Source organism: Lissotriton helveticus, chromosome 4_2, assembly GCF_964261635.1.
Source record: "Lissotriton helveticus chromosome 4_2, aLisHel1.1, whole genome shotgun sequence".
Classification (NCBI taxonomy): Eukaryota; Metazoa; Chordata; class Amphibia; order Caudata; family Salamandridae; genus Lissotriton; species Lissotriton helveticus.
Window position 1 is genome coordinate 91,044,761 of NC_136064.1, and position 15,593 is coordinate 91,060,353.

The 15,593-nt window shown below is 47.5% G+C and overlaps 1 protein-coding gene across 6 annotated transcripts in view; it reads left to right on the forward strand.

Annotated features, from left to right (window-relative positions):
* The window catches only part of RAB41 (RAB41, member RAS oncogene family), a 419,208-nt gene that overhangs the window by 365,732 nt on the left and 37,883 nt on the right, over positions 1-15,593 (forward strand). For 4 of the 6 annotated variants that reach the window (XR_013594051.1, XM_078640169.1, XM_078640171.1 and 1 more), the window contains one exon: positions 10,874-10,967. The exons of the other annotated variants lie outside the window; for them this stretch is intronic. Coding sequence is in view for 3 of the 4 variants with exons in the window: in XM_078640169.1 (XP_078496295.1) it covers positions 10,874-10,967 (94 nt within the window). In the remaining variant the exon portion in view is untranslated. The remainder of the gene's footprint in view (positions 1-10,873; positions 10,968-15,593) is intronic. 6 annotated transcript variants of the gene reach the window in all.

Consider the following 15,593-nt stretch of genomic DNA (forward strand, 5'->3'; position numbering starts at 1 on the left):
CCACAGGCATGCAAACACTGCTGCATATGGCCTTCGACCATGTGTGGGGGGGAGGGTGTTGACTTTGGCTGGCCACCCCGCCACAGGCATGCAACCACTGCTGCACATGGCCTTCGACCACGTGTGGGGAGGAGGGTGTTGACCTTGGCTAGCCAACCCGCCACAGACATGCAACCACTGCTGCATATGGCCTTCGACCATGTGTGGGGGAGGAAGGTGTTGGCCTTGGCTAGCCACCCCACCACAGGCATGCAAACACTGCTGCACATGGCCTTCGACCACGTGTGGGGAGGAGGGTGTTGGCCTTGGCTGGCCCCCCTCCACAGGCATGCAAACACTGCTGCATATGGCCTTCGACCACGTGTGGGGAGGAGGGTGTTGGCCTTGGCTTGCCACCCCTCCACAGGCATGCAAACACTGCTGCATATGGCCTTCGACCACGTGTGGGGAGGAGGGTGTTTGCCTTGGCTTTCACCCCTTCGCAGGCATGCAACCACTGCTGCATATGGCCTTCGACCATGTGTGGGGAGGAGGGTGTTTGCCTTGGCTAGCCACCCCGCCACAGGCATGCAAACACTGCTGCATATGGCCTTCGACCATGTGTGGGGAGGAGGGTGTTTGCCTTGGCTAGCCACCCCGCCACAGGCATGCAAACACTGCTGCATATGGCCTTCGACCATGTGTGGGGAGGAGGGTGTTGGCCTTGGCTGGCCACCCCGCCGCAGGCATGCAAACACTGCTGCACATGGCCTTCGACCATGTGTGGGGAGGAGGGTGTTGGCCTTGGCTAGCCACCCCGCCACAGGCATGCAAACACTGCTGCATATGGCCTTCGACCATTTGTGGGGAGGAGGGTGTTGGCCTTGGCTAGCCACCCCGCCACAGGCATGCAAACACTGCTGCATATGGCCTTCGACCATTTGTGGGGAGGAGGGTGTTGGCCTTGGCTGGCCACCCCGCCACAGGCATGCAAACACTGCTGCATATGGCCTTCTACCATGTGTGGGGGGGAGGGTGTTGGCCTTGGCTGGCCACCCTGCCTCAGGCATGCAACCACTGCTGCACATGGCCTTCGACCACGTGTGTGGGGGGCGGGGGGGGTGTTGGCTTTGGCTGGCCACCCTGCCTCAGGCATGCAAACACTGCTGCATATGGCCTTCTACCATGTGTGGGGGGGAGGGTGTTGGCCTTGGCTGGCCACCCGGCCGCAGGCATGCAACCACTGCTGCACATGGCCTTCGACCACGTGTGGGGGGGGGGGGGGGGGTGTTGGCTTTGGCTTGCCACCCCGCCACAGGCATGCAACCACTGCTGCATATGGCCTTCGACCATGTGTGGGGGGGAGGGTGTTGGCCAGCCACTGCTCTGCAAAGCCTTAGAAACAAGTGTTTTGCTGTAGGATCAACAATAAGACCTTTATTTAGAAAGACAAGATGGCCGGCTGGTAGGAACTCCTGTGAAGAGCTCCCCGTGCTTGGGATCCCATTTCGGGCAATATCCCTGTTAGCACCCACCAGCACGGCGGAAAGAAAGCAGAAAGAGTAACTGGATTGCCTGCTGAACGGTCCAACGGAGGCTGGAGCCTGTAAAGCCTGTAAAGCCCTACGATCGGACCTACGCTCCGGGAGCCTCCGGGGCGGATAGAAAAGCAGAAAGAGTAACTGGATTGCCTACTGGACTGCCTGCTGAACGGTTCAACGGAGGCTGGAGCCTGAAAAGCCCTACGATCGGACTTACGCTCCTGGAGCCTGCCGAGCTGACACTGCGGCTCATCCTCCCACCAGCCCAGCATCGGACTCAAGGCGGCATAAGAGGGCACCCCCGGCGCGTCGCAGGAGCGGCTGAAGCTCAGGGAGACTGGCCCCGACCGCTCGAAGACACCGGAGGACTGGGAGAGATCACCCCCCACCTCCGCCCGTCACACGGCGGAGTAGGCAGCATACACGGCAGCATAAGAGGGCACCCCCGCCAGCTTTGGAGAACACACCCCCCCCCCCGCGCAGAGGCGGCTAAAGCTCCGTGAGCCTGCTGAGCCGGCACCGCCCGCCCGACCCACCGCAGCTGAGTCTCGGGAGTTTTTTAAGAAAGCTGAGTAAAGCCGGCCGCGCCACAACAAAGGAGCCACAGCAACGCCGGAGGATTGTCAAGTGCCACCCCCCCCCCCCCAGCCCCCTCCCCCCCGCCGGTCCAGTCCACGGTGGAGGACACCGGCTGCTACGTCGGGGGTGCAAAGGGACGCACCGCACGGGCTCAGGAGAGGGTTACGATCAGAGGTTGTGGCCGCCACCCAGAGGATCGATTGAAGGGAGCCCTGAGACCAACAACAAGGGCATTAGATGCGACAGAAGACCGGAGCCTGCCCCCCTCGGCTCGGTTGGATACCGTGTAATTACCTGCGCTGCCCTCACGGTAATACAGACATGGAGCCATGACCTAATCTTTGGAGCTTAATTACACACAAGTTACATATTTCGGCAAAACGGAAAAGACTGAGACACGTTTGTGGTTTAAATCATTGCTTTTGAAAACTCTGCTGGCAGACTCAAAAAGCACGCAGAGACTTAAGGTATTTACTTCTCCTACTTTTCCTACCCGCCTGCCCACTTTTAAAACACCACCTTTGTTCAAAATGGCTGGAGCCATAAACCTGTAACAATAAATCCCCTCCGGTACCTCTGTCCACGAGGCTCCTCAGATTAACTCCCCCACACACAGAGATAAGCATTCCACCCAGCGAACTGGAGCACTGCTGGCTTCGATAGAAAGTGAAATTCCTTCCCCTATGATCTAAGCAACAGCAGCAGACAGAGGACTAACACCTCCACCTCCCCTGCTTTCATGAAGGGGAAGGGAAACTGCTCTTCCCTGCTAGCTAGGCAACAGCAACAAACAGAGGACTACTGTCTCTAACCCAGCTATTTGGCAGCCATTTTTGACTAGTCTCTCTCGGGCGGGCATCTTTATCTGAACAGTCACTAAGAACCTAGCATTTTAGACTAATCTCAACTACCAATTACTGGGCTCAGTCATGTATTCACATCATCTTTTGAAAGGATATTTGTCGATTATGGCAATACTATACCTCTACCTGTATTTTAAACTTCTGTAATGCACCGATGGCTACCTCATACATGAAAAAGGTCTGCCTATTATTGCAGTAATATAATTCTATCTATATTTTGTACATTTGTAGTGCAGATTGCTACCTCATATTTCAAAGAACCTCTGCCTATTAGTGCAGTATTATAATTCTACTTATATTCTGTACATTTGTAATGCACAGATTGCTACCTCATATATGTTGGTTGCTAACTAATGTCACCTTCGATTCCTTGATTCTGATTTTGATTCATATACATTATTGTACCCTGTACATCTGTACTCTGTTCATATACTCTATTAATCCGACTGCTACCTCTTAGACCTCATATATCTCTGGTTGCCCTCTAGTGTCACTTCTGCATGTATTTTGAACTTGTGTAATGCGCGGACTGCTACCTCATATATTCTGGATGCTAACTAATGGTGATTTTTGATTTTGACTCATGTAAATTTTGGTTGGCATGTGTATCTTGCTCTCATCAGTATTATACTCTCCCCGGTATTCTGCACTATTCTGCACATTTCCTCTACATGCACCCACTCCTACTCTTCTCACCTGCTACGCACCGACTGCTACCTCACATACAATATGCACAGATTGCTACCTCATATTTATTGGTTGCTAATTAATGTCACTCTGATTTGTGATTTTTGACTCATGTATATTGCTGTTTGCATTTGTATCCTGCCCTTATATACTATCAGTATTATACCTACACTCACACCTTGTACTTTGGTTGCTAATTAATGACACATTGATTTGTGATTTTTGACTCGTGTAAATTGCTGCTTGCATTTATATCCTGCCCTTATATACTATCAGTATTATACCTACACTTACACCGTGTTCTTTGTAATTTACCGTATGTATTTGCTCTATTGCACACTCTTATATCCTAGTGAGGCTGGTTGATCACTAGTGCCACTTTCGTATTTTATAACTTACTACTGTGTAACCTACTGTATGCATTTGTCTCTCTGCACATGTGTACCACTATAGGACATTAGCGCACTCCCCCCACACCCACCTAATCCATCACCGCAACATGGATCCTATCGGCAAACACACATACAAAATCAACTACCCACCATCACTCACCAAAAAAGCAGCCAAACGCTTTAAACACAACCTCCTTAGGTCACACCCTGAAACTCCCTTTGTTGACACCTACTTCTCACCGGTCAATGGATCCCTGAACACTGATATCATCTTCCACACCACACGCAGAGCTCAATGGAGAAAAGCGTTCCTCATCCTACTCACCGTCTCCTCCACCAGAAAATCCCCTCATAGCCTAACTCTCTCCATCACACCATCCCTAGTCTTTCCAGGCATAGCCACCATCACAATCTACAATAACGGGATTGTCCTAGCACAAGCTACAGACAGGAACCTGGAACTGCTAGACAACTTGTTCCCCACGTTCAAAGAACACCTCTCCAATCCACGGACCAACACTCATATCTCCTCCAGTCCCACCAACCATGACCTCACAGCCACACACTCCTCAATCAGGGGCACACCTACCACCCCTGACCTCCCATCCCCCACCCCCCACCACAACCCCACTATCCCAATTCAGCCCTCAAGCACAGACACAGATCGCTCCCCCCCATACACCACTCACACCACCGCCCCTTCTACCAACTCGCGGACCTCCACACATACCTTCAACACTCCTATCACACCTACAGCGAGCATTAACACCCCGCTCACCGCTGACAGCATAGCTCCCACCCTTAACACACCAAAATTTGTCCAGCACCAGAACACGCACCCCGACAAATTCCCCCCTTTATCCCCCCCACTCTCAGTCCCCATTACCCACTAACCAACTTCGCAGAACATACCTCCCCCCATAATTTAACTCCCCCTCCCCTCAACAGGACCATCTCCAATGCCGCTTCCCCTCCTACTCTCAGCCCCCACTATCCTCCCTACACCCCCATCACGGCTATCAGTCTCACAGACTACACACTGACCCCCCCGCCTACCTCCAGTGCCATTGTCAACCAATCACTCCTGACTGCCACATCCACCCCCACCACCTCCCCCACGATGGAATACATCATGGCCACCCTCACTCAGATCAAAGAAGACATACACATCATCAAAGAACTACTCTCTACACACCCTATACACCTCTCACCCACCTCAACATTCCCTCCCAAACTGTCCCCTACTCCGCCGGCTGACTCCCGCACTCAACACGCCCCACACCGGGCTCATAGGCGCAGCAACTGCCTTCGGCCCCCGCATCACCCCCGCAACGTCTCACGCAACTACACCTCCCCGCCCAACTTATCCCCCACCCTTCCGACTAACTCTCTCACTCAGCTATCCCCCAATCCGACCTCAATCCCTGGTCGTAATCGCAACAACCGCCCTCGCCGCACCCACAACTCTTCTTCTGACCTCGACACACTCACCCTTCTCCGCTCCTATGACCCAACCCCCCAAAATAACTCTTCTTCTGACCTCGACACACTCACCCTTCTCCGCTCCTATGACCCAACCCCCCAAAATAACACAACCACCCCACACCTCAACATTCCCTCGATACAATCAAATCCCCTTAGACCACCCACACTAAACAGCAGATTCTCCATCCCCAATAACCTGAGAAAAATCCCTCTCTCTCTGGAACCATCTACCACCCCCAACACACCCCGTCTCAAATGCACTCTTCTCAACTGCAGATCAGCCAAGAAACATTCCTCCGCCATTGCTGACCTCTTCTTATCGCGGGACCTTGACCTAATCATCTTGACTGAAACCTGGCTAACTGAATGTTCGACACCTATAATGGACATCTTGGTTCCTCCCGACTACCACATTATCAGGCTCGACAGAACAGGCAAAATAGGTGGTGGAATCGCATGCATCTACAGGAACAACCTCTCTGTTCAAAAAGTCAATTCCTCCGCCCTAACATCCCCAACATCCTGGGAATACATATGCCTTGACATTATTAGTGAGGGCAAGCCGATATGCTCGCTCCACAGCATTTACCACCCACCCAGGGACAACTTAACCTTCTCCCAAGAAATAATGGAGTTGATCTCGACTAATTCCGGACGGCAACTCACCCAAATATACCTTGGTCACTTCAACCTCCACTGGAACGATCGCAACGACGCAGTGGTAAATAGTCTAAAAAATTTCCTCGATGCCCTTAACCTCACCCAAATATGCAACAGCCCGACCCACGAGAAAGGTTCTACCCTCGACCTGATCATCTCCAAAGAGGACTCTATCCAACTCGAGTCCATCCAACCCTGTGACTGGTCAGATCATCATATTGTCACATTTTTTATCAATGAAAAAGTCAAAGTTAACCCGGCTCAACTCTCCAAGCCCAAAGTCTGGAAAAGAGACTTGAAAAAGCTCAACCCAGGCTCTTTGCCCCCCAACAGTTGCAACCTCCTACTGCCTCCGACAGGCGTTACAGACGTACAAACTCTGACGGACCACTACCTCAACGCTATGACCTCTATAATCAATTAGGCTGCTCCTATGGAGCTGAAAAGAGTCTCTACTAAAATCTCCAAACCATGGTACGACGGGAGTCTCAATGAGGATAGACGAGACATGCGAATGGCAGAGCGTACCTGGAGATCAGCTCCCTCTGCAATGCACCTAAAAGAGCTGAAGAAAAAGAGAAACGCCTACTTCAGGAAAATAAAACGCTCAAAATCAGACTTCTTCAGCCTCCAACTCGACCAAGCAAAAAACCGCCCAAGAAAACTGTTTGAGCTAATCTGAACACAATCCAAGGAACAACCCCAACCGCTCAACACTGGGCATGAGGCACCCTCCTGTGAAGACTTCGCTGCTTTCTTCATCCAAAAAACTGACAAAATAAAAAACGATCTCCTCATGGACGCAAGCCTCTACTCCAAACCCCAATGCCTAGCACCCACTGAACCAAAAAACAATGCTACATGGTCAACCTTCGGCACATACTCGGAAGAAGAAATTGGCAAACTGCTCAGCACCTTGAAACCTTCCAATCACCTCACGGACCCCCTCCCTGCCTCCGCAGTAAAAGACTTTACCCCTTTGCTTCTCCCTCTCTGGACTAAAATTATCAACAGCTCTCTCCAACAAGGAAGCATACCTGACTCCCTCAAAGTTGGTCAGGTCACACCTCTACTAAAAAAAAACACAGCTGACCCCTCTGATCTCAACAATTACCGTCCCATCACCAATATTCCTACTCTCGCCAAACTGTTGGAAAAATGCGCACAACTACAATTGACTAAACACATTGAGCAATTTGATCTCCTCAACACCCACCAGTCAGGCTTCCGAGCAGGACACAGCACAGAAACTGCCATGACTCACATAATTGACGACGCACTTCAAATGCTAGACCAAAACGACACCTGCCTCCTCATCCTACTAGATCTCTCTTCAGCATTCGACACCGTTAAACATGAGAATCTACTAGAACTACTAAACACAAGAATGGGTTTATCTGGAACTGTCCTCAAGTGGTTCACTTCCTTTCTTCACAACAGGTCGCAGAAATTCAAGAGCAATAACCTGATGTCCTCGCCAATACCTGTAACGCTAGGCGTCCCCCAAGGATCCTCTCTATCCCCAACTTTGTTCAACCTAGTCATGGAACCTCTCACCTCCCTGCTACATGCATCCAACGTAAACTTTCACATGTACGCCGATGACACTCAGCTTTATCTCAAGCTACAATCCCCCAAAGACATCTTGCGTCTGAACTCAACGATCAGAAGCACCCAATCTTGGTTGGCTGATAACCACCTCAAACTCAACGCTATGAAGACTGAGTTCCTTCTGATCTCACCTCCCACGAAAATATCTACCACACAAACATGGCTTAAGCACCTAACAGCACTCAATGTCCAACCGACCATAGTGGATTCAGCAAAATCCTTAGGCATAACACTTGACACCAACCTCAACATGCAGCAACATATCAGCAAGGCAACAAAGGGAGCGAACTTCCAGATCAATACTCTGAGGAAACTTAAACCCTACCTCCCAGCCAAAGACTTCCAAACAGCAGTACAAGCGCTAGTCATCCCACGTATTGAATACGGCAGCACCGCCCTCTGCGGACTCCCCCTAACTACTACCGCACCACTAAGAGCTTCTCTGAATGCTGCAGCGAGACTCATCACTGGGTCAAAAAAGCACTCCCATATCACCCCCGACTTGAAATCCCTGAACTGGCTGCCTTTTGAAGCCAGAATACATCTGAAAATCGCCTGCATGACACACAAGGCGGTACACCTAAACTCACCCGGCTACCTCGCTCAGAAACTGACAATCTCTGGGGGTATCAGAAACACTAGAGGCACAAAGAATCTTCTGCTGAAACCTCGAAGATTCAGGAAGGAAAAAACATACAAGCGCTCCTTCTCAGGATTGGCGCCTAGGATTTGGAACTCACTCCCTCCCGAAACCAGGCTTATCTCCTCCACTACACTATTTAAAAAGGAAGTAAAAGCTATCCTCATGGCTAAATACACTTGATCTACTATCTCGAACTCTGTTAACACCCTGCACCGATCTGTACTACATGTTTGACCCATTCACTGATTTGTATGAGCTGTCTTATTACTCTCGTGATGGGCTCTGTAGCCACCTATTTGTACTGTATGATCTAGTGATTTATTGTTTGAATATGTTCCCTCATGTACCCCTCTATGTAAAGCGCTCTGATATCTGTGAAGATCTTGTTCGCGCTATATAAAACTTTGAAATAAATAAATAAATTTATTTTATTTTAATTATTTTTTGTTTGATATCAAATCCGAGGAGGATCCACTGATCCACACGGGAGGGTCTTGCCACAATTGTGTTACATGCATAACACACACATATACACTCAACATACACAGGATGCCCGCGCATGGTTTTGGTATACATATACAATGGTTCCCTTGGATTATCAATGCAAGGTGTACTGTGTGTGAAAAGCTAAGGAGGCGTAAAGATTTAATCAAGTATTCCACTCCTGAGCCCATGTAATGCATTTCAAGGAGATGTTATACTGCAATCAGTTATTAGATTTGTTTTTCATCAATAAACTGTGGCAGAGTTGCATCTGTTCAAGTTGTGAGGCAGTGTCGATCCCTTATGAAACTGGACGATTCTAATGTATCATGGACTCATGCGTTTGATTATTTACTGCACAGTTGCTCTGACTCAATGCTTATCTTCTTTGAGGATGCTGTCATTTATTTGTTTTTAATCTGTAAGGGTTGAAACGTCGACAGTCTATCAAAACGTATTTGTTGGGCTTTTAATGTACTATATTTCATACCCAAACTGAATATAGTAGTTGGTGTGTCGTTGTATTCACAACCCACAGTTTTCTTTGTCACACTTCAGCTGTGCACCTTTCCAGGCCTGTCGCTAATCACCAGCACTGCGCCGTCACATGGAGCACCCACTCAAACATTTTCCTTCACGGTTTATTGAAAAAAACAAAACTTAATAATTGATTGCGATATATCATCTCCTTGAAATGTTCTGGATTAGCTCAAGGATGAAATACAATGTTAATCTCTGCTTAGTTTTTTGTACAAGCAAAGTGTTTCTTGCTTTGTTAATCCGAGGGGACCATTGAATATGTATACCAGTTTAGACACCCAGGTTCCCAGCAATACTGGGTCACCCCATGTTGTTTGTGTAGCGCAAGTTTAGGGGCATACCAATAATAGTGATACCCAAGTGAACCAGTAGGCCACAAACCCTTTGTCACAGATAAAATAAATCTGTCCTCACTGTTGACCTCTGAAACATGGGAAGCTGCCTCCTGTTTGTTTGCTACACCTAGGGTATGGACAGTAATCCTCTGCCACCCATATGAAACGTGTGGTGTGCCCCACAGGCTCCAGGACCTCTAAGTAGTGATTGTTAAAGGCGAGGCTTCGTGCGAGGCTTCTTTTGGCCTGTTCTTCTGCTCTGGCCCGGACACCACTCTGCTGGCCACAGTGTCTTGGCTCTGGAGCTCCGATAACGTGCTGTGAGGGCTGCTGGATATTCAAATGCCAGCCATAGACCACCTCTTACTCAGAGGTTTTGCCTTCAGTCGCTCGGCACGTACAAGGACAGCACGAGACTACCACTGTACAACGGGTGTCTTATTGGTTTTAATTATACCAAAAGTTTCTAAAATGATATATAACTGTAATTTCTCTCCATGTCCAACACCATGTGTAAAAAGAAAATATGACTACACCAGTTGAGTAAAATAATTATGTAAATGGCACAAAGGGGATACTTTAATGCATCCTGGTCGGAAGGAAGGCCCTTAACCTGTAAATCCATACCTGCTGAATACATTAAACCTACTTTCTCAAGCTGTGAGCAGTGTATTATGTTATCTTTTTGAATCACAATTCATTCAAGTTTTAATATCACAGTTAACAGTGTGAATGTGGCCTATGGAACTCCACTAAAGTGTTGAAAGCTTTCTCTCTGTCTCTCTCTGTCTCTCTGTCTGCCTCTCTGTCTCTCTCTCTGTCTCTCTATCTGTCTCTCTCTCTCGCGCTCGCTCGCGCTCTCTCGCGCTCTCTCGCTCTCTCGCTCTCTCTCTTTGAGGCCTAAAGGAGCAGGCCTGTTGTACATCAACTGTTTTTAACCTGGCCAGTCTCTCCTTCCCTTAGCCTAAAATCCCTTGTTCTTGGCTGTCATGAAAATTTAACTCCTGCCTTTTCTATCTCTGTCTTTCTCTCTGTTGTGGTGTTTTTGTGTGCCTGATTGCCCCTCTCTATCCAGACAAATCACCACGGAGGAAGGTGAACAGAGAGCCAAAGAGCTGAGTGTGATGTTTATTGAGACCAGTGCCAAGACGGGATACAATGTCAAACAGGTAGACCCAACATTATATGTTGCTCCTTATCTATTTGTTATCAGATTTGTGTAGACTTACTTTTTATATGCATGTTTGTTTTCATCATTCTGCTAATGTCCTCTTTACAAAGGTTTCTCTCAAGGCTCAGTGTTTTCACAGCTTGAATTGTCTCCATAATATCACTACAGAGCTTTTAGTCTCTATAATAACCTCTCGCCCTTCATTTCCAAAGCTGGCATCAATTTAAGATTCCCTGGAATTGTAAGTCCCCAGGACAATTAGATTCTTGAAGTAGATTCAAGCAAGTGTACCTTATAGCTCCCCACCCTGTTACACCTCTGGTTATGTTAAGTTAACTAGAATAGAGGCTTGGTGAAGAATTCATATTGGTGTAAGCACTTCCTTGCCATAGTTCTGAATGTCTCCTTGACGCTAAGAAAACTGATGTTTGCAGTTTTTTTCTTTGGTTTTATCCTTCTACTGGGACACTAAAACTAGTTTCCCCTCCTTTTTTCAGTTAGTGCCTTGGTAATACTAGTAGTAGTAGTAGTAGTAGTAGTACTACCATGGTAGTACTAGTAGTAATGTAGTACTACAGAAGTGTGCATATCTTAATGCTTCTCACAGGTTAGTCCTCATAAAGTATGTCCTAGAATTGTAGTGCTGGAGTAGGCACAGGTGAATTTAGACCACTTGTACATCTTTCTATTTAACAAAGTGGGTGGTATTCTGACTAGGACCAGGTCTTTCCTATTGCTGTATATAGCTTCCATGAAGTCTTTATTGTGAATAACTTCATCAATGTTTAATTAATCACTGCAGTGACGTTACAGCAGTGGATCTCCAGATTGATTAACCACTGTTGTGAGGTATATAAAGGATGTGCTACCTTCCCCTTTGTTCCTCTGTCTTGCCCGTGTCCCCAGAGACCCAAGCAGGTCTATGGAATCACAATTGGCGGAACCTTGAAAATGTAGATACAGTCAATCTTAATTTTAGTAATCCTTGTGTTAATTTAGACAGTATTTGTTTGACTTGTCTGGGTCATAATGTCTATTTCATGACCTTTAGTTCTACCTTCCCCTAACCTGCCTTTGAATGGATGGTATATCTGATGGGCAGTAAGGTACTCAGCAGTCCGCTTTGTTGGCCCAATGTCATGTGCTTGACGTGTATCCGGTTCTGGCTTGCAAGCAAATAGCACTTTGCATGGTGATGTGTGGATTCCACATTTACAAACAGGGAAAAAATAAAACTACAAGTTCTGAAAGAAAGTATGATATAGGTAAAAAAGAGCAGACATGTTGCACATGACATGGAACAACTGGGCCACATTGCATTCACTTATCTGAAAGGCGATCAATTTAGCACTGCCGGTCTTTGGCAACAGCAGCAACTCATGGTCAGGACTCCTGGTGGCCACCCGACCTAGGACCCACATCCACTCCCTCCGACCATGTCAGAAACATCGGAAATCATCATAGACAACAAGATCAATATGAAACCACAGATCAATGCAGTCGCCTCTGCCTGCTTCCTCACTCTGTGCATGCTGTGTAAGATCTTCAAGGGGCTACCCTTATGAGAGGCGCTATGACACAGGCACTCATCACCAACCAACTGTACTACGGCAACGCCCTCTACATAAGAAATGTCGCACACCTCCTACAGAGATTACAGACCATACAGAATGCGACGGCCAGACTCCTATGTGGCCTTCCCCGACGAAACACATCACACCACCTAAGGCAACTCCACTAGCTCTCCTTACAGAAGCGATTCCAATTCAAGCTGCTGACCCACTCCCACATGGCACTACACAACCGAGGACCTGCCTATATTAACCACCGCCTTATCTTACACCAACCATTGAGAAGACTACGCTCTGCCTCCCTCTCACTTGCCCATACTCCCCGCATCTGCAGAAGTGGAGGACGCTCCTTCTCCCACATCACGGCAGAGACCTGGAACAGCCTCCCACGCAACTCCGAACCATCACCTCACTTTCAGATTTCTGAATGGCCTTCAAGACCTGGCTGTTCAAAAAAATCCTCTGGGACCTGTAAGCGCCTGGATACCCCACCAGGTGATAACCTCGCTTTATAAATCCTGAATGATTGAGGGGGTGGAGAAATTGACTAATGGAGAGCCCCTCCTGGATAATCCATAATCTTCCTAGCCCGTGGAGGCGAAGGATCTCAGACTCACTGTTGTGTGCTGGCATCTCCAGCCTGCTTTGAGAATGGAACAATCTCCTCTTCCTCCTTTCCCCTGCAGGATCTTCCATTATAACAAAACACATTTTTTGTGCGTTTTTTTAACTAATTCTATGTTTTTTCTTTCTATGAATACTTTTTTTATGAATCCCTTTGTCTTTCGGATCTTTCTTGCCCTTCGCCTTTGGAGATGCAACATTATTCAGGAAAATTGCAAAGAGATTATTTTCCTGGAAAAGAAGCAACTGTGATTAATGAATCAGTTAGCAAAGAATCGAATACATTTGCTAGAGACAAGATCTGCTCAGTCTCGTTCGAATTGGCAGCTTCTTCCATAGTTTTCCAACAATGCTGGTGGCTTGCTTGTGTACCAAAATCTGTGTATCTCACTTTAAACATGGACCTCCCTGTTGAATCACCTTGCTGAGCTGCCCAATGTGGGACGGGAAGCAGCACACTGTCTCGCCCCCACCCCTTCTGAGGATAATTGAGATGATGCAGACCTATCAGATATTTTCCCCATTTTCTGAGCCCAGTCAAAAGTGTCCAGGATATGGTCCGAATTATTAATTGATGTTTCCAAGCGAGACAAAATAAAGGACAGAATTGTCTCCAAACACTGCAATGATTATGAATACAGAGCATAACTCCCTGGGAGATTACATGATGAATTTAGATTTACATTTAACTCCAGCTGTGGCGTAGCAGACATTTTGGAAATTAAGAGTTTCTCACTCGGGTACTGTTGGAACGCTGCATCCTGGATTTCTGGGTGTTACCCACCTACGGGAGTGGCCACCCAGAAAGGCAGAGGACAGTTGGCACTTGATGGGGTAACTTATTGTCAATATCAATATCTAGGAGGGTAAAGTCTTCATTAAAAGGAGCTTTAACCTTGATCTCATGAGTCTCAGCATACATATCTGCACACCCACCTTCTGTAGAATTTGTGAGACTGAAGTTTCTGGGCCGTAAACCTCAGAAACCACTCCTCAATCTCCAACTTCCAATTTATGTAAATACGTTGAAATTGTATTAAAGCCCTTCAGTGAAATCACATGAAAAGATTTATTTCTCAAGGGGTTATATTTTGGTTTCTTACAAGGTCTTACATAGACCAACCTACCAAAGCGGAGTTTCTTAGATGTCATGGTTTTAAAAAAAAACAATGTTTACAATGGGTCAGTAGTCGGGGGAGGCTCTCTTCCTTTTGTGTGATTACTGCAGTCAGCTGCTTACACCACCGAACCAACCAGGGACTTCAGACACACTGCCGTCCTCCACAACTTTCCAGAGACACCCCTCCACAGGGCATTCCTTGACTAGCTATGGGGAACCCCGGAGAAAGGTTCATGCGGCACAGCTGCGGTGAGGCTTGGTCAGTTGAGGAAAGGAGAATGCGAGTCCTGGGAATAAGCTATCAGAAGATGCCAAAGATTTTCTATTTGCACTCCTGCCCTGGTCCTTTTAAGTTGGGTGCCCTCCTACTCTTCATGCATTACAGGTCATTGCATTGGAACTGATACTGCTACTGAGAGGACAGTGGACTGCCACCACATCGACAACAGCAGAGACAGCAGTAGCTCCAACAGCTCAGTAAGAAAGGTTATCCTTATCTGGAATAATCCTTTCCTCTGGTCGCCATCCTGGTGGCCTGAGGAATTAAGAACTCTGCCATCCCCAGTGACCACGGCTTGTAATCTTGGGGTTGCAATGGGCAATAAACTTCCTGTTGACCAGCAGGTGAATGAATTTATTTCTTCATCCTTCTACACCTTGAGGATGATTCTAGAAAAAAAACAAATTCTCCTGGAGCACAAAAAACAGTGATAACCGCTTTGGTTCCATCAAAGATAGACTATTGCAACAGCTTGTATTTCAATATGCAACAGCAACATCTGAATAGGTTACAGGTTCTGCAGAATGCAGCTGCCAGACTGCTGGCTGGTATTCCCGAGTATAAATCTGCTGTACACGCTATTGTTAAGTTACACTGGCTTCCCATCAGGCAGCGAATTTGATGCAAAGCCTTTTGTTTAGCTCGCACAGCCCTTCATGACATGGGTCCAGAATACTTGAAACATTGTTTCTAGTGGTATGACCCTGACAGAAATCTGATTTCCTCTGGTGCTAAGCAACTTGTCCAAACGGTTCAGTCGGACCAACTGGGGGAGTAGCAGTTTTGTGATAAGCACAGCAAAAGTTTGGAACGAGTTACCCTGTCACATCAGAGCTATGTCTAACCTGATGTCCTTCAGAAAGGATTTAAAGGACGTGGCTAGACACTGACCAACTTCAGCCTGCTGAACAGAGCTAGCGCCATGACACCTCTGGGTATTCTCACGCCTAAAAGATTCCTTAACATAACATAGTAATGATCCAGCGTGATCAGAATAGGTAAACACTTGCCCATAAAATCCATTATCTT